Source organism: Petromyzon marinus, chromosome 4, assembly GCF_048934315.1.
Source record: "Petromyzon marinus isolate PM22_M1 ecotype Great Lakes invasive population chromosome 4, UKy_Petmar_22M1.pri1.0, whole genome shotgun sequence".
Lineage (NCBI taxonomy): Eukaryota > Metazoa > Chordata > Hyperoartia > Petromyzontiformes > Petromyzontidae > Petromyzon > Petromyzon marinus.
The window spans coordinates 26,148,052-26,167,348 of NC_133670.1; the positions used below are offsets into that span (position 1 = coordinate 26,148,052).

The 19,297-nt window shown below is 46.4% G+C and overlaps 1 protein-coding gene across 1 annotated transcript; it reads left to right on the top strand.

Annotated features, from left to right (window-relative positions):
• The first annotated feature begins 11,803 nt into the window (after positions 1 to 11,803).
• On the top strand, positions 11,804 to 17,080 carry LOC116937310 (tubulin alpha-1A chain). The gene is made up of 4 exons (XM_032944374.2): positions 11,804 to 11,941; positions 13,675 to 13,897; positions 14,922 to 15,070; positions 15,884 to 17,080. The coding sequence occupies exons 1-4, from the start codon at positions 11,939 to 11,941 to the stop codon at positions 16,862 to 16,864; spliced, it is 1,356 nt and encodes a 451-aa protein (XP_032800265.1). The 5' UTR covers positions 11,804 to 11,938; the 3' UTR covers positions 16,865 to 17,080.
• The last annotated feature ends 2,217 nt before the right edge of the window (positions 17,081 to 19,297 follow it).

A 19,297-nucleotide genomic window follows, 5' to 3' on the forward strand; every position in this document is an offset into this window, starting at 1 on the left:
AAGAGGCATCGATTAGAATAACATCGGTAGTATCGAACACTCCGCGGTTTGAATGAAAGCATCGATATTCACTAGAAGTTTGGAATTAAATCAGCGATGTTTTTTCCATTTTCGATGTGAAAAAATTAACAATATACAGTGATTTAAAGCTTTCGTGACTGCAGGGATTCATATTCTTGGTTTTTGTTTCCCTTCTACGTGACTTTACCGAAAGAACCAAGAATATAATATACAGTGCTGCAAAGGGACATTGTCCGAAACGTCGCCTATTTTATATTTCCGCAGATGTTTGTATTTATTTATACGAAAGCAATGTAAAAAATTCAACACCAATATTTATTTTCAAATAAAATGTTCAACCAAAGTCAAATAATACATCTAAACCGCATGGCTGTTGTAGGGTCAACAATGAATCATCAGCAAAGGGACGCCGACCGATTAATATTCACTTCCACCCTCGATAGTCGACAATTGACCCGTCAGGAGCAGTCTCTTTTTAAATCAAGGAACTTCAAACGGGCGGCGGCGGGGTCGGCGTTTAGTTTTGGTGTGAAATACATCGGAACCGAAACCACAACGTTCCAATGTGAGAGGCACCAACATCGATGCCAAAAGATCATGCTGTCTCAAGGCTCTAATTCGTGATTTACCGATCATCAACTTCCTCTTTACCGCTTTTATCCTCCGATCGTTGTCAACTTCTTCTGTTGCTGTCACGTCCACCCTCACTATTTTGCGTTTCCCTCCTCGTCCGTTCCCCCCGTTTGAAGCCCACTCCTTCTGTCGTTTAGAGCGAGAAACTTCTCTGCGTGCATTTCCTACCTTCTATGCGGCGTCTGTTACAATCGTCTGCTTTCTATCGTGAGAGTGGTGACATCCATTTGATCATTTCTGCTTCTCGAGGGATTTGAATGCGTTGCTGAGAATCTTTTCTGAATTCTACCATCTCCTGTACTAGATTTTGTATGTTAATTACCTTGTTATTGCCTGTACCGTAATTAACTTGCATTCTCTCGGGCATTTTTGGCGAGCGTGACCTGCGTCTCACCACCATCGTGCAATCGCTTATCTTATCTTGAATTAGCCGGGCGGTGGTCGCTATGCACGTGGCTTGTAATCCAACACTGTGGAGGCAGAAAGGGTTGGTGTGAAACTCCCTTCCTGTGGGCGTCGGTGTGCTATACCCTGGTTCGCCAGGAGACGGCAGTAGAGCAAGTGGACTAATCGCTATCTATTTCGCTCTGTACGGGGATAGAGCGTTGTCCCCTCACGTGCGTGTTTTTTTCTCCGAATGCTCCGGTTACCTCCGACTTGTATAATGAACACGCATTCATGAATCGTCTGCTTGGCACCTTCATTTAAAAAAGAAAGGTGCCAAGCAGAGGAATTGCTGACATTCTGGTGTTTTTCCGTAAAAGCAAGGTAATTTTTGTTTCTAATGCCTCAATTTTGTCTCCTCCACATTCATTATCTGGACAATTTTTTGAATAAAGTGCTAAAGATCATCTTCACATTCCTGCTGAATGCAAATTCTGACATATCCTCTCTTCTCTCTCCCGCGCTACACTGAGCAACGATCCTCTCCTCTCAGCTCCCCTTCCCTCAGTTTGTATTTAAGTCTCCCACTAATGATGCAGTAGGTTTAACCACTATTTACAAATGTGAAAATGTCTTCATTTATTTGTTAAAATAACACGACCCACAGCATGTGCTATGAACAAGGACCATTGCATAAAATATCGCCCATATATATTGTTTTATTTTAAGGCAGTTCTATGCAGTTCTCGTGTATGTAAGAAATGTTTTGGAGCTCAACGCAAATGTAAAGGTCTGTTAGCCACGTGAGGGATATAGGAAAGCGTCCGTGTCCTTTTGCTGTTCCTCCATTGAAGGAGCACAGACCACAGTGGTTGACTTTGTGCTTGTGGTCCAGAGTTTGGGTTGCGTGGCTACAATCTCACCACTGTGGCTTGTCATTCATGAAGGAGACGTGCGCATCGGGCTGTTGATATCATAATGCGGTTAATGGCTCCACTGGTGTCCTTGAGGAGGTGTTTATTCTGGACGTCCGCATTGTTCCACGATGTTCGCACAACAGAAGCAGCGATTTTCTGGATATGGGTGAGATTCTAGGATGGTGACTGCAGTGCGATCCCAGAAGGGGGATTTGGGACTTAAGTTGGCAGCCAGGTACTTTGTTGAGGTCTTGGTTGATGGGCAGGTGGTTGTCATTCAACAAAAGACGTGTAAACTCCCTTGCAGTTTGAATGCCACTGTGGATATTTGGTTGCACAATGTTTGCCAGAACAGGTAATTTTATTTGCGATTATATTGAGTTTTTTTGTTTATATAAAAAGTGATTGTGCACCATTGCCAATGCAGCAGCATCACCTGATAATTCGTTTCAAATATTTGGTTTCCTTTGCATTTTCATTCATTGTTGTTGGGTCGCAGTTTCTTGTGATCAACAGTTTTATTGTGCTCTGATGTTACTGAATAATCAGTTTCTATCCACGTACGGCGATTTATAATTTAATAGACTACACAAAATAACCAGCATCGTGTTGCAGAGACTATAAGTAACACAATACATAATCAATGTATCTCCTTCCCATATACTGTATGGCAGCATTGTGTAATGCTGTTTATGACCAACGAAAGAAAATGCTAATCTTCTGTGGGCTCCTCTCTGCTCTTGGAGTAGAGTCACCGCCCACACTGGTGGCTTGTTATAGGCCATGGGCCAAGTTCACATTTTAATTTAGTGACTAAAATGCATCACATGACCTCGGCAATTTTCTCCATTTAGTTTGGAGACATCGGCGCAAACTTTCACCGGAAAATTAGACCTCAAGAGAAAAATTCTCCACGGCCCCAGATATTTTGGTTTCAACTTAAAAGGAAACGTTCATGATTATTGACGACAGCGGTGAAATATTTATCACCCTTAGCAACCGCGTTGCTCTCAGTACAGTCCCCCCCCGCCCCGCATTTGTGTTTCGAGGTAAAGGAGTCGTGTAATTGAATCATCCCGCTGCCATTGCATGATTTAGGGAGCTGCGAATGCCAGAAACGAAAAGCGGCCAAAGCTGAAAAGGTCACCCGTTTGGATGAGGAGGAGGGGAGCAACCATGCCGTGGAGCACGCTAGCCACTCAAATTGTATCTCTACCACTTAGTTTTTTACCAGTTGGGCTGTGTATATATCTCATGTAATTTCAGGTTGAAACGCATGTCGTTTAGCATGATCTGGACATAACGCAAAAAATAAGTAACAAGCCAACCAGCCACTACCGTTAACCCACGGTGGCGAGATATTATCTCCCTCGACTTGTATGCAGGAGGTCGTGAGTTCCATCCTGACCCTGACCCCTATATATATGGAGTTTGGATGTTCTCCATGTGGTCGTGTGGATTTTCTCCGTGTCCTCCGGACCCTCCACATTTAGAAACATGCGTTTAGAGTATTGGCTGCTATAAATGTCCACGTGATAAGCCACTTTGTTGAGCTATCATTTGTGGCCAGGTCGCTTTTGAAAAAGCGCTATATAGCTCAGTGGGCCTTACCTGGTAAAATAATGTAATAGTTAACGCTCCCACTGACTCTAGCCCTAACCAACTAGCCAACAGCCACTATCACGAGCTTCCCGCTGATCCTCATACGAACCCTTAACCTTACCTCTGCGCCCCCTGTTCACATTTTGTTAATTTGAATTTTTTTGTGCGATCACATTTTTCTTGGCCACAAACCCCTCTTGTGGCCGATGGGGTGGTGGTATTAGAATCGATCTTCACATAACACGATGTAGCTCTGCTTGTCAATGGTAATTTATGAGTGAAAGTCCCATAAATGCCCTAACCCTGTGCCCTCCATTGTAAAGCTATCTCCTCTGCTAATCGGCGAGCCCAAAAAGAGAAATCTCGTGCCAGCAAATTGTCCAGCCATGTGTAATTACTCATCTAAATAATTCAGTGACATTCATCGCAGGAATACAAAGAGGTTTAGGACTGTCCGCATCAGAAACAAAAGGTTATAAATAGGAGGTGATGTGAGCCGTAGAGTTTTATGAATCTGACCTATGCCCAGCGCACGGCATCAATGCCAATCTAACAGGACCAAAACCCTCAATTTAACGGTATTTCGACATGTTGGGACAAACCCTGTTAGCGAGCACCTATTAAGACCAGTATGCCACACGTGAGTAAGGTAGTGGTCAGCGCATGCGACCAGTTCCACGCCCGGCAGGATTTGCCTCTTTTAGGGCTGTGTGTTGACAATTCAACACACGACACCAAATACTAATTTCAGGCTGAGTGGACTTAGGGTGAGGCTCATACTTAATGAAGATTCTGTTGGTAGTGTTTTGCAAGGACAGAATTTGAACTGAGGTTGCCGGGATTGTAGCGCAGTGAGCAAACCAATTCAACACCAGATGTAAGAATGTATACAAAGACATTGATCACTTATAAAGCCTTTAACAGACTCTTTGGGCAAGTGCTCATAGCGAGTAGTACCTATGAAGGCCAGTACATCGTGGCCAGCACCACGTCCGGCCGCCTTTGGCTCTCCAATGCTGATAATAATTTAGTCTCTTAAAGCGCCTTTCACCTGGAGGTCACAAGGCACTGTGCAAAACACGCACACACATATACACACCGCACCAGGTACTAATTTCAAGCTAAGTCGACCTAGGGGAAGCCCAGGACCGGTTCAGATAACTATCAATACTACTGACACCGGGTACACGTTCGGGGTGCTTCAATGGGCGGAGTTGGAGGGGGGCACGGGGGTGCAACGCCCCCCCCCCACAAACTGGACACCTTTATTCATGTCAGTAGTTTACAATTGAGATTAAATTATATACATCTGCGGCTCCTAATGTGAGGGACAAAGCGAACGCTTGCCCCCCACCCCCCCCCAAATATAGAAGTCAAACTCCGCCTGTGAGCGTGTCCGTGGTGTTGGGTTATCCCAGTCGGGCCACCTGAGTCAATCTTTATTACTTTTACGGTGCTTTATCGCTTGTGCCTGTGCCTCGTGATTATACAGGGTGCTTCAAAGAAATGTTAACACTTACATGGGACTATCATTATTGGAAAAAGATAATACACTGTAATACACTGTAACATAACGACAAATGTATGTTAATAGCTTCAAAAAGTCAAAGAGTCTCCACTTATTAACCATCATTGTCAACGCATGCCTTGAATCTTCTCCAGGTGATCTCCAGAGCCCGGAGGCAGCAGCACATTTCTTGTGGCATTGTTGCAAATTCTCGGAGGTGTTAACATTTTTATGAAGCGCACTGTATTTACACAAGCTCTTCAAACAACACACGGATGTTTTAACAGCCATTCTCTGGCTTTCCCCTAGGTCCACTCAGCCGAAAACGAGTATTTGGTTTAAAGACATCAGGAACGGGGAGACGGAGGAAGGCTCCTATCGCAGGCCACACAAACGCCACTCCTCAATGCGAACCTTACCTGCCTTGATAGGTGCTCGCTAACAGCTCCCCCCCCCCCTACGGTCTATGAGGCGAGAGGCGAGAGCTTTGTCTCTGACTGGGCTCTGAAGGTCACATCGGACCGAGCGCGAGGGACCACAGTCCACCCCGTGTTGTGTCAGGACGATTTCCCGTCGGCTCCGGATGAACAACACCGCGTGTCCAGCCACACATCGACAGCGAGCGTGGGGTGCCGCCTGTAGCGCGCACCAAAGACAAAGATCCCCCGTATAGCCTTCACAGACTGTTGCGGAAAGTGCTCTTCGCGAGCACTTATTAAGGCCGGCACGGCACACGAGCGGGTGGGGTAGCCAACACTACGCCCGGCCGCCTTTGTATCCCGGGTGGCGATGTTTACACACCTCATCAGGTGCTCATTTGAGGCTGAGTCGACCTAGGGGAGGATCAGGACCTGTTGTTGGCCGTGAGCGGGAATCTAACTCGGTTCGCCGGGTTCGTAGCGCGGCACGCTCCGACCCGCTACCCTGCCGCTCTCCATACACCACACTCTGTACCACACGCCACACACACGGGCCCGTGCCATGCATATGGTGTGGTGTGTGGTTCAGGGTGGGTGTGTTGTAGGGCTGTGTGTTGTAGGCTGGTGTGTCGTGCAGGCAGAGTGTGCAGTGAGTGAGTGGAGTGAGGATCACATCACAATGCGCTGCACTCATGAGATCTCCGGGCTCCTCACATCTCGTACAGCTTCAATGGCTCTCATCTGGATAAATAAAGCATTTGCTGCATCCATTAATAGACTGCACACTCGCGTATTCACACGATCCACAACATCGCGTCCTGTCAAAGCAGCCATGGGTTATCCACTGCACATTGGCTGATTGTATCGCTCAGTCTCCGCGGTGGATGTAGTCAGTCCCGACCACTGGTGCTCATTCCTCCGAGTCGCACGATCGGCTACGTACGGCGTGAAAGAAGTTCAACATACATACATTCCCTTCCAGCCGTGACGTTCAGATATCAACTGGCCACTGATTTTAGCCGTGGCCGGAAATCTAACTTGGGTGAGGTTGGGTTAAAAAACGCAGTGCGTAAACCACGGCGCCACCGCTCCCTCTGGATTTGCATCAAAAGCTCTTGCGACTCCTATTGTAGTACAAGTCCACTCGCCTAACCGTGCACACGCTAGAGTGTCTTATACATCAAGATCGTGAGATATATACGTCAACAATTATTTTTTTAAAAACCCATTAGTTAATGATAATTCAAACATTGGTATTCCGCAATTCTTATAGTGCAAGGCTATGGCGAACAAAGGCGCAACGTTTCACAGTCTGGAGTCATCTCACAGTAGGGGCGATGTCGGTGTTGTTGCTGCTGCCGCTGCTGCTGCATGTGATCCGGACTCTAGTAGATTTAACGTCCACTGTAAAGCAGACGGCGCCTATGTGTGGTGAATGCACCTGCAGTTATAACTGGGGCGCCCTGTCGGAGTCTAACCACGAGCCTCTGCAATAAACGGCGACTACCACTTTATGGGCAAGTCCACAGTGGTTGTTCCATGGACAGACTCGTGTCCGCCATAGGAACGTTGAATTTCCACAAATGGTTCCGGTTGTAAATTGAAAATAAGCACCACCCACACAGATTGCATTTGGAAATCACTTGTTGGACGTCTGAATGTTTATTTTGTGCATTACGCTCTGCAGCCAGCCGCGTTCACATAAAAAAAATGTACTCTACATATGTAAACTATTAACTAAAAAGCTAAGCTATACAACTAAACTATTTAAACTAGGCATAACGTAGAAGATGCCATCGGCTGACATGCTATGCCTGCACGTGTACATGGCGTGCATATTTAATGGTTGCGTTTATTAAATGGGCACGGGCGCACGTGCATTCTTATACATTATTCATACGACCCAGTGTGAGATTCTAAATTACTTTCGTAGTCGTGCACATATCGAAAGTGATGTAGCTGTATAGAAAAGAGAAATACCACTTGTTTTAGATTACTTGAAAATCATCAGCCATGATCAATCCACCGCTGGATGAGTTTGTCGCCACCACCCGTGATACTGCGATCTCATAGTGAGTGCAATACACGAATACGAGTGAATGCCTGTATCCGTTATATATGTTCAGGAAAGCGTCATTGAGTCTCAAAGACTAGATTTCACTATGTGCCGTGTACAAGGACCGTTGCCCGAAACGTCGCCTATTCTATATTTTCCATGCCACAGTATTATTGACGAGTGCGTTAAGTGTTTTTTTTTTAACATGGACCTGGGTGGAGATGTTTGGAAAATGCCTCCTTGAATATATTTGCATCGTGAAGTAATTTAAAGGTCTCGAGTGAAAGATATTATTTATAATGACTAGTATTTGAAAATGTTTCCTAATATGTGAAAAACATGATGATACATCTGGTGCACAGTGCGGTACACATGACCCGTGAATAGTATAAGCAATTCAGCCGTGTTATTTATAAAATCACTGCTTACTGAGCACAGACCCACAGCACCAAAACCGCAATCTGCCAGGTAGAAATCGAACTATTAGAAGTATAATATACTTCAGGGCAGTCCGTCCTACAGACGAGGTTATCTGCCCCATAGGATCAGTCCCTTTTTTCTCAACTCTTCTCCCCTAACTGGTTTCTCTTGCCATGTGGTCTTCCTCTCTCTTCTTGGCCACTCTCAAAACTCCCCAGACACCTCACCACTTGGTACACACTCACCAGACACTCACTCCACGGCAAGATACACAACTATTAAACGTAAAATATGAGTGAACAGGTTTCTGGAACTGATCAAGATTATATCGAAAGACCCAAAGAATATTACATCACTTGGGAAAAGAGATGAGAGGAGGGGAATTCCAAACTTGAGGATGCGAAGAAAGCAAAAGTGGCCCGCAGTGTTGGTGTGGTTGAACAACCGTGTGGATGCGACGACGACTCAGTCCGGTAGCCCTCGACAGGGGTGGAGGAAACGGAGTGGCGTTCGTGGGAAGGGTCACCCGTATAGTAGCGATAGAAGAGTGATAAGGAGGTGCCCGACCGCTGGTGAGCGAGTGACTGCTGTAGTGAATGAGTGAGATCAACTCACTCCGATTCACTATACGTCATCGTATGGCTTTTGTCTTGTTGGTGACCCAGGTGACTGTCACAAACGAGAGTCATCCTGCCCTCTTGAGTTCTCACTTGGTGACACACGAACATAAACTCCTCGAATGAACCTGCCTGCTGTTGTACGCGGACTTTCTCACCAGCGGTTCGGGTAACGTCAGGGCTGTGTTCAGGTGATGACGATGCGTTTGCTCCAGAGTGGAACTTGCCTGCCGAGGTCGACACTAAGACAAGTGCTCTTCGTCCACCTGCCACGTCCCTTCCCCCTCGTGTCGCCCACTGCCTCGCGGCTGCTGCTGCTACCGCTGTGTGTGAGAGGGGTCGGATTGACGGCGTGGCTACTCAGCTCTCAACTCCACGTTGCTAGGCGCCATTCCACCTCGCTTGTTGTAGCATTGGCTACTGAGCAACGGGCAACATTCCAGAATGGCTCTCTCAGTGTGTGTGTGTGTTTAGTGTGGATACGTGTTGACTGTGCGTGTTCATTATGTCGGCATCATTAACGTGTCCGTGTGTTTTCTATACGCGTTCAGCATGTACGTGTTGTGTGTGTTATGTAATTGGTATGTATTTTTAGTATGTGTGTGTGTGTTATGTAGGTCTGTGTAGTTGGTATGTATTTTTAGTATGTGCGTGTTGTGTGTGTGTTATGTATGTCTGTGTAGTTGGTATGTATTTTTAGTATGTGCGTGTTGTGTTTGTGTTATGTAGGTCTGTGTAGTTGGTATGTATTTTTAGTATGTGCGTGTTGTGTGTGTGTTATGTAGGTCTGTGTAGTTGGTATGTATTTTTAGTATGTGTGTGTTATGTAGGTCTGTGTAGTTGGTATGTATTTTTAGTATGCGTGTTTAATCTGTGGGGAGCGGTGGTTAGTGAAATTCGCTACGAGCCCGGCAACCCAAGCTCGATTCCCACTCAGGATCAAAAGCAGTGGTGAATATTTGAGCCAACCCCAGGTCGACTCAGCCTTAAACATCACCACTTGTGGGACGAAGGTGATGGGGTGGGTGGTGCTGGCCACCACCCACCCCATCGCGTGCCCGTGCTAGCCTTAACAGGTGGACATGTGTGCAAAAAGAGCTTCATAGCTCATCGGATTCCTTCAGGATAACGATTCTCAGGTGCTCGCTGACACCACTTGCCCCAACAGTCTGTATATCCTATACGGGGGATCTTTGTCTTTAATTTGTGTACATTGTATTGTGTGCTTATGGTATGTCTGCACTATATATGTGTGTGTTTAGTCAGGGTTCTTCACTGTACCCTTCATGCTAGTCTGCCCGATACTCCCCTAGGTCGACTCAGCCTAAAATGAACACCATACACTGTCGAGACAAAGGGTGCTACCACCCCATCCACCTCGCGTGTCGTATTCCAGTTCGGGTTTCCCTTCAATTAATTGATTCAGTCACTCTTTTCAGATGTAGTTACCATACAAAGTAAGATTTCCAAACAAAAACCGCTCGTTAAATGATCAAATGGTACACAGGCTTTAGTGTTGGAAACTATTGTGTTTACACAAATTCATGTCAGTAGCAAACTATAGATACATCAGTTTAACACGAAGGCTTTCGCGACCAATATCATCCATAATAGAGGTTTTTGGGTTAGATCGCGCAAATATATAAATGTGTCGTTCAAATCCGCCACCACCCGACACAGCTAACTAGTAAGGGTTGTCACGTAAACAGAACGTGCCAATTCGTCACTAGCACTAACCGGTGTGTTGGAGAGCCAAGCCACAACATTTACAAACTGAGTACGACGTTTCGCCAGTAATTACAACTAGCTTCATCAGGCGACAGCCTGACAAATCAGTATGTAAATGTTGTGGCTTGGCTCTCCAACACACCGGTTAGTGCTAGTGACGAATTGGCCACGTTCTGTTTATGTGACAACCCTTACTAGTTGGCTGTGTCGGGTGGTGGCGGGTTTAAACGACACAACATTTATATATTTAATCGATATAACCCACAGACCTCTATTATGATAGATATTTCACTCGGCATTGCTGCAAAACGGAATGCATTTTTGGAAATATGTTTGAGAACAGTTCGATTTAAAGCTTTCGTGACTGCAATGATTCATCTTCTTGGTTCTTTCGGTGAAGTCACGTAGAAACGTCGTGAGAATTTTATTGTCTTATTTTGTTTTATTGTTTTATTCTCATTCTACGTGACTTTACCGAAATAACCAAGACGGTGTTTGAGAACAGTTCGTTCGCTTAACGATACCGGTGGCAATGCTCTAATCGGGCTAAAACCGTGCTGATGAGACGTTAAAACCCTCCTATTTGCCTTCAGAATGGAATGCAAACAAATGATATGGTGACGGTTCTGATTTGGAAGTGGTGCACAATCGCACGAAACAACAACTCAACACGTTCATCAATGACACTGTGTATGGCCTTGAAATTAAAACAAATGTATAATAGGCACAAAATATATAATAGGCACAAAATAAGTTAAAAGGCATTGATTCTTGGATGAGTTGTGATGGCGCAGCGTTTGGCACACTGCACGATGAACCCGGTAACTGGAGTGAGATTCCTGCCCGAGTGACATGTAAACGGGGGCGAGCCACTCTCAACTAAACCCTCATCGACCAACGTGGTCAAGTATGGTCAAAGAATCCCCATAAACCGACACGGAGTGGCGTTATTCTGAGATATTCTTAAAATGTTCCAGCATTTATTTTCAGTGAACAAATTAGTAGTTATATATATTTTTTAATGGTTAAAACAGCCAAACCTAACTTTATTTGACATTATTATTCGGTTGTGTTGATGACTTTCTTTGCTTTCTCTCGTGCGTGCTTCACGTCTCGCACGCAACCGTTGACCGTTGCTCTCTTGAAATCTGGAGAGTTATGTTTGAGCAAAAGTGTTGTGCTTAACGCCGTTACCATGGCGACCTTTCTCATGCAAATCCGGTCACCGTGGCAACGGACGCGGCGTGGCCCTACTACGAGGCCGCGCGCCTCGCTTCCGTTGCTACAAACAGCGCAGCACGGCGGTTGTGGGGGGGGGCCCAGGGGGTGAGGGGGGGTTACCTGGACAAAAGCGTTAAGATTCAAACGAGCCAATCGGCGCTGTCCCTCACTTTGCCGCCACGGCAATGGTAAACGGACGCGGTGCGGCGCAGCCAATGGGAGCACGCGCCCCCCTCCCCGCACCTTCGCGTGCTGTCACTCCACGGACGGCTCCGCCTCGCCGTGGGCGCGGAGTATAAAAGGCGGAGCGATGAGGTCAGGCGGCCATTCGAGCTCACGGCAGCTGCATAAAGGCTGAGACGAGCGAGATCCTCCTCACCCAGTCGCCTCCTTCGTTCAGCTAAAACAACGACATGGTAAAGTATATCACAATTCATGTTATTTAACGATATATGCACGGTCGCAAGCCTATGTCTATATATACACGGTGCGCCTGTTTCGTTGAATTGCAGGATAAATTGAAAATAACGATATTCTCTGGAAAAGAAGGCACCGCGCATATCCAGAATTTTCCAGGGGATGCGATTGGCCATGTTGTTTTTTCTATGCTAAATAAATAAATAACGGTCACGCATTGCGGCGTTGAGGAACGTTCGCCAAAGCTTGCACCGTTAGATTTTTTTTTGCATTTGTTGCACTGTGATTTATTTCTCAGCTGTCATCACCATTGTTGAAATTAACGTGCAATGTATTAATCCAGCAGTGGATTGACCATGGTTGATCGTGAATATTGAACATATTAAACGTCGTGGCAGGTTCAGCTTCGTAATTTTTTTGACTTTTTTATTGTGCAATTATGAAATTTACATTCGCGTGAGTATTGTGTTGGATTATTGTGTGTATTGTATATAAATAAATGCGTTTAAAAAAAAAATACACCGAGGCTGGTGTTCCACGCACGGATGTGCGCGTTACATGGGATTACAAGCACCGCACTGCGCCCATAGAATTAAAACAAAGAAAATTACATTGCGAGAGCGCTTGGCTTGAGTAGCCGAAATAAGACGTCCTGATGTCATTCTTTCCCAGCTACACTGGCACTGTACAATGGCCGTGCCTGTTTTCCCGTCAACGTCCGTTGTAACAACAACAGCAGCTACCGTAGCTGCTGCTGCTGTTACAGCTACGCGATGCCGTCAGTCAGCACGAACCGCGTTTTTCGCTTTGAGGTGGTCCCCGTCACCATTGCCCATGAAGCCTCCGCCCACCCCCCTCCATCTCTTTGCTGCCCCTCCCTCTGTAGCCCATCCCAGAGCGTGACATCCTTTATCTCAAGCCCAATAATACATCATTCTCCACACCCCATCTTGTTTTCTTTCCAGGGCGTACGCCCCCCACCCCGAACTACCATCATGAAAAATCTGCCTTTGAAAATAATTAAAGGACTATTCGGCCACATATAGAAAGAAAAACCCCACCAGCTCTAAGAAAATACAGTAATCGCTAAAGAATGTGCAGCCTACTATTAATCAGACTGGAGTCATGCGGGCTGCAGAGCCATACCACTACTCCCTAAAGACAAAGATCCCCTGTTACAAACGAGTGCTGTGAGCCAACAATAATGGAGGCTGGCACGGCACACGATGGGGATGGTGGAGCATAGAACCACACGTGTGGCTGCCTGGTCTCTCCATTGTGAGACATAGTATATTCTGGTGTTTTCAAAATGGCTTGATGTAACCCAGACTGCCTTTGCAAAAAATGCATTGCTGTATATCATATCTTAACTTGCCTATATTTCATTTTCTGGTTAAATAGAGGCAACTGCTCTACTATATTGTTGGTATTTACACACAGCATCCCATATAGGAATGCCCGGGGGCATTAAGAAGCCACTTACCACAGATGGCCACATATAGTAATCGAATGCAGTTTGTCATGTTTGACAATCGCTGCACCGCCGCTGCCCACAAAAACACCACATGCTACCGACGGGCATGGTGGTGAATAAAATACAAGTTGCAGATATCGTAGCAGAATACATAAACCACTGCACCACCTCTCCCCGTGTCAGCACTCAATATTTCTGCTGTTACTGACCCCATGTCAATGTCTGTTTCCTTCTGTGTCCCCTCTGCTCCCCGCACAGCGTGAGTGCATCTCCATCCACGTGGGGCAGGCTGGCGTGCAGATCGGCAATGCATGCTGGGAGCTCTACTGCCTGGAGCACGGCATCCAGCCCGATGGGCAGATGCCGAGTGACAAGACCATCGGAGGGGGCGACGACTCCTTCAACACCTTCTTCAGCGAGACCGGCGCGGGCAAACACGTGCCCCGCGCCGTGTTCGTGGACCTGGAGCCCACCGTAGTGGGTGCGTGAGGGCCTCCGGTGTGAAACCAGAGAGTGGCCCATGCGAACCAGATTCAGAGTATTTATACTGGAGGAATCTGATGAGCCATTAAGATCTTTTTCACAGATGTCCAGTAACCATGCCAACCCCATTTTTTTGGTGAATGTTTAGATGTCTCGGTCACTGAGACAATTCGTCAAGGCCATTTTGACTTTTGCTCCGTTATATGTTTTGAATTAATGTGGGACATTGCTCATCCTCCACATTCCCCTAACCAGGGTTAGTCTTTCCATCGGACAGATACTATAGACTTTTGATCTGCTCATTTTATCAAACCCAGAGGAATGTTGGACTGAGCCTAAATGAGAAATCTTAATTTGGAAAATAATGAAGCTGAATGTGAATGTACTTGGACATTTGGTGCTCCTTTCACTTGAAAGTGGCACCATGTAGTCAGCCAAAAAATATTGAAAGGCTCCAAAAATGTATTTAAAAAACATTTGTCTTTTCACCGGTGATAGGCTTACTGAACCATTGTTTTCTAGCATTTGTTTAATTGGGCAGTATTCATAGACATTTCCTCATAGAGGGTGTGGCCCATTACAGAAATACTACTGGGTTGCTTTGTGTAGGAAGCAAGAGATGCCACAACACATGTAGCTCATTGAGCACAATAGAGCATGTATAATATATGCACAGCCATGGTGCATTGTAATACAGACCAAGGTCTGTTAACAAAAAATAAAACATTGTAACATTAAGTGCTGTCAGAGCAATGAACTGGGTGATCTGAGTTTGATTCCTGGCCATAGATTACATAAGTTGCAAATTATATATAAACTGGTCCTGGGACTCCCAATTCACCAACGTTCACTATACAGAAGTGGATTTACAAATGGCTATATAATACATTACATTACGAAGCGCTATCAGCCACAACAGTTTATTTCCCGTTGGCGTTTTTGCCGATCGCACGTGACTACGGACTGCAAGTAAAATTATTACGTGTGAGGTGTTAATCGAACGGCGTGGCCTGCGTGTGCAGACGAGGTGCGCACGGGAACGTACCGCCAGCTCTTCCACCCTGAGCAGCTGATCACGGGCAAGGAGGATGCCGCCAACAACTACGCTCGTGGCCACTACACCATTGGCAAGGAGATCGTCGACCTGGTGCTGGACCGCATCCGCAAGCTGGTGAGAGAGCCCATCCACAGAGTACTCCACCTCTTTTAGAAGCGTAGCCATCAGCACTATCATTGTCCTCATCGGTTTTGGCCATCGTCATGCTTGTAACCGGAGATTCCCGCACCTCCGTTTAGCACGGTTGGCTACGTACGGTGCAAAAGAAGTTCAACATACACGGCAAATGCAAGTACAAGGATGAGCAATTCACCAAAATTCGGCAACAACAAAGGTCCCCTCTAAAGCACTAGTTTATGTTTTAAGAGGACATGGCTTAACATGCAGAGTGGGCCTGAAATGTTTATTGGAGAGAACTAGCGGTTCGAAACCACCGTCCATCCCATTGCAAAGCGAAAGATGTCAAGCCATTAGCAGAGAGTGAGCAACAGTGCAGGTTTGGACAAGGTGAGTGAGAGTGGTTAGACTGCAACAGGCACCGCCGAAGCATGATGACAAGTCCGTCAATAAATGTAGCAAAGGTCCAAATGATGTATGTCTTACGAAGGAAGTTAAATGCATTGATAATCATATCCCTTATTCTTGGTTCTTTCGGTAAAGTCACGTAGAAGGGAAGCAATAAAATAAAAACTTTTTGTTTATTATTTTATTGTTTCCCTTCTACGCGATTTTACTTTTTATTTATTATTTTATTGTTTCCCTTCTACGTGACTTTACCGAAAGAACCAAGAATATGAATCCCTGCAGTCACGAAAGCTTTAAATCAAAATCATATCCCTTGTCATGAAGAACCGTATAAATTAATGTTTGAAGATTGATTGCAGCCTTCTGGTTTTAATGTGATCTTCCTCTCTGTCTGTGACCCAGGCGGATCAGTGCACGGGGCTGCAGGGCTTCCTGATCTTCCACAGCTTTGGCGGTGGCACGGGCTCAGGCTTCACCTCGCTGCTCATGGAGCGCCTCTCGGTCGACTACGGCAAGAAGTCCAAGCTGGAGTTCGCCATCTACCCGGCGCCGCAGGTGTCCACCGCCGTGGTGGAGCCCTACAACTCCATCCTCACCACCCACACCACCCTGGAGCACTCGGACTGCGCCTTCATGGTCGACAACGAGGCTATCTACGACATCTGCCGCCGCAACCTGGACATCGAGCGCCCCACCTACACCAACCTCAACCGCCTCATCGGCCAGATCGTCTCGTCCATCACCGCCTCGCTGCGCTTCGACGGTGCCCTCAACGTCGACCTCACCGAGTTCCAGACCAACCTGGTGCCCTACCCGCGCATCCATTTCCCACTGGCGACCTACGCACCCGTCATCTCGGCCGAGAAGGCCTACCACGAGCAGCTGTCCGTCGCCGAGATCACCAACGCCTGCTTCGAGCCGGCCAACCAGATGGTGAAGTGCGACCCCCGCCACGGCAAGTACATGGCGTGCTGCATGCTGTACCGCGGCGACGTCGTGCCCAAGGACGTCAACGCCGCCATCGCCACCATCAAGACCAAGCGCACCATCCAGTTTGTCGACTGGTGCCCTACGGGCTTCAAGGTGGGCATCAACTACCAGCCGCCTACCGTGGTGCCCGGGGGAGACCTGGCAAAGGTGCAGCGCGCCGTCTGCATGCTCAGCAACACCACGGCCATCGCCGAGGCCTGGGCTCGCCTGGACCACAAGTTCGACCTCATGTACGCCAAGCGCGCCTTCGTGCACTGGTACGTGGGAGAGGGCATGGAGGAGGGGGAGTTCTCGGAGGCTCGCGAGGATCTGGCGGCGCTGGAGAAGGATTACGAGGAGGTGGGCGTCGACTCTGTGGAGGGAGAGGGCGAGGAGGAGGGAGAGGAGTACTAGAGCCGGAGGCTCGTCCCTCTGTCGGCCAGTGGCCGGTGCTCCTTCAAGCAAAAGAAAAAAAATTTGGTGTGTGTCCTACTTTTTCTATCAAGCTCATGGGGTTCGGAGTCCCACCTTTCTTTGTACCACTCATATTTGTGAGGCCCTATTTTTCTGCTACAAGAGTCCTGTACAGTGTTCTTGTTCTTGAAAATAAATAAAGAGGTCACATACCAACTGGTCGTTTCACTGGTGCGCGTTTTATTTCGGGGACGTTTGCGAGTTGTGCGGTCGGTCGATGGGCGCTGTCGATACTGTGAGTGCGGAACGGCGCGTGCGTTGTCTATCCATTGCGCGATTCATCGCCGGCTTAATGCGCCCTTGGAATTGGGCAGCATATCGACCACAGCCCTCAATCCAATTAGGGAGGCAAATCAGCCTTTGGACGCTTCTCTCGTTAGCTTCTGACTCCATGTCCCTACTGAAAATATGTGAGAGTTTTATAGCTCATTGGATTCCTCCCGTTTAAGTAAATATTCTGATTATGTTAACCCACCTGACGATTTTCACACGACCCAGTTTTTTTTCCTCTTTGTGGTCACGTGTGTTTTATTATTTTATGGAGGTGGTTTAGTGTTACGAAATTAATTATTTAACGCTTTAATTGCCATCTGCTGGTGTGTTGTAGCCACACTGCTTGGGGCTGTGGCAGTAATCTGTAGGAGAGGCCACATGGGGATGAGATCCAGACAGCTACAGCTTGTGTGACCCAGTTTAAACTTTAATGGATAAAACTCGAATGTAATGACAGTTGCATTCCAGTTATGTTTTTCCTAAATGCTCAGTAAAATAAAGGGTTTGTTTTGCAGTATTAAATTGAATATGCACCTCCTTGAAATGAAACATTTCAGATGTATTTAGGATGCTTGGACATCTTAAATTATTTTCTATACACAAGTAAACGTGTTCGTCTTGAATGGAAGTACTGTACATTCTTCCCAGTAGGGTACATTTTTGTATTTGGAGCGGTGACAGTACATTGCATTATAAAATCAAGTGACTTGATGTCGATGCACAACCACAGCGAGCATCAGTGATGAATGATATCTGAACTGGTAATGGGGTGCCCCTACCCAAAATACCTTTTTTATCAACACCACCATGGTTTAGTAATGTCAAACGACCCCCGTGACTCAATGTACGACGCCACCCAACGGTTGGCTGACTGGATTGTTAAAAACGTGCTTTTAGATTCTTCAACGGTGTCTTCAAGTAAACCGCACACTTGTAGTAAAACATTGGAAGGCCATTGTGCCTGTCACCCTAACACGAACCACATTTAGTTTTCCATTGATTCCCTTTTTAGGTAAATTCACGCAGTGCCACGTGGTGTAGAGTAAACACGCTGTGTTGTCCTCACAACAGAAGAGAGCTCCGGCAACGGAACCCCATTCTTGCACCACCAAGCAAAGCGCTTCATGCAGCCCCACACTCCAGTCCGTTTGCAGGTGGTTTGTCACGATTCAAGTGTGCTGTATTTAGACAGGTGAGAAGTTCGAGATCATGTGCAAGTCACCTGGGTCACATTACAACTAAAATAAAAGCATGGAAAGGAAAATCTCGTAAAATCGTAATCACTGCACAAACTGCTAAATTATACATTTCCTGCAAAAAGTCGGCTGTGGAAGGTTATTTATATACTGATAGGACTTACAAATTAACGTGTACTACTCATGTGTACACTGACACGGGTACAAGTCAAGTGCCGCTTGCCGTGGCTGCTACAGAGCCTCGTTCTCCCCTCGTGTATGGCACAGCAATAGCAATACGCGTTCCCCACGTGAAGATGGCAATATTGCGTTCGTCACAAATGATAAAACCAGAGTATTACAGTATATGCTCGCAACATTATTTGCATTAGGCTTGCTTATCCTGGACAGCCTCACTGAGTCTCAAGACTCCGTCGGGTCCTGATGATTGCTGGGTATAATAACAAATTAGTAATGTGACGGTATTCAAATTTGGACCATTAAACTGTGCGTGAGAATGGTCCTATTAACCATTGTATGCAAGTTATATGCCAAGGTGACAGCCCAATGGATGAACAACTTTTTTTTATGGATGAACAACTTTTTTTTAAATAGTTGCTGAGCACAGGCCCAAGCGGCCAGAAACAAACAGCTTTTAAAAAAAGCATCAAAATTGTAATTATCGCGCCTTTGTAATGGTTTGGCGTGTGAGAGCGAAATAGCAATTACCATTTTTATCTTACTATGAAAGGCATTTTTTGTCTATATGTGTCTCTCTGTGTGTGGCCGAAACTTGCGAAGGATGTGGCTCTCAAACCGTGGAGTTCATGTATAAAAAAAAGTAGCCAGGTACCACGCCATAAGACGCGTGCTGAGCCAGCGCTAGTCCGATTTCGCGTCCGTCACCTTCAAATTACAAGTTTAA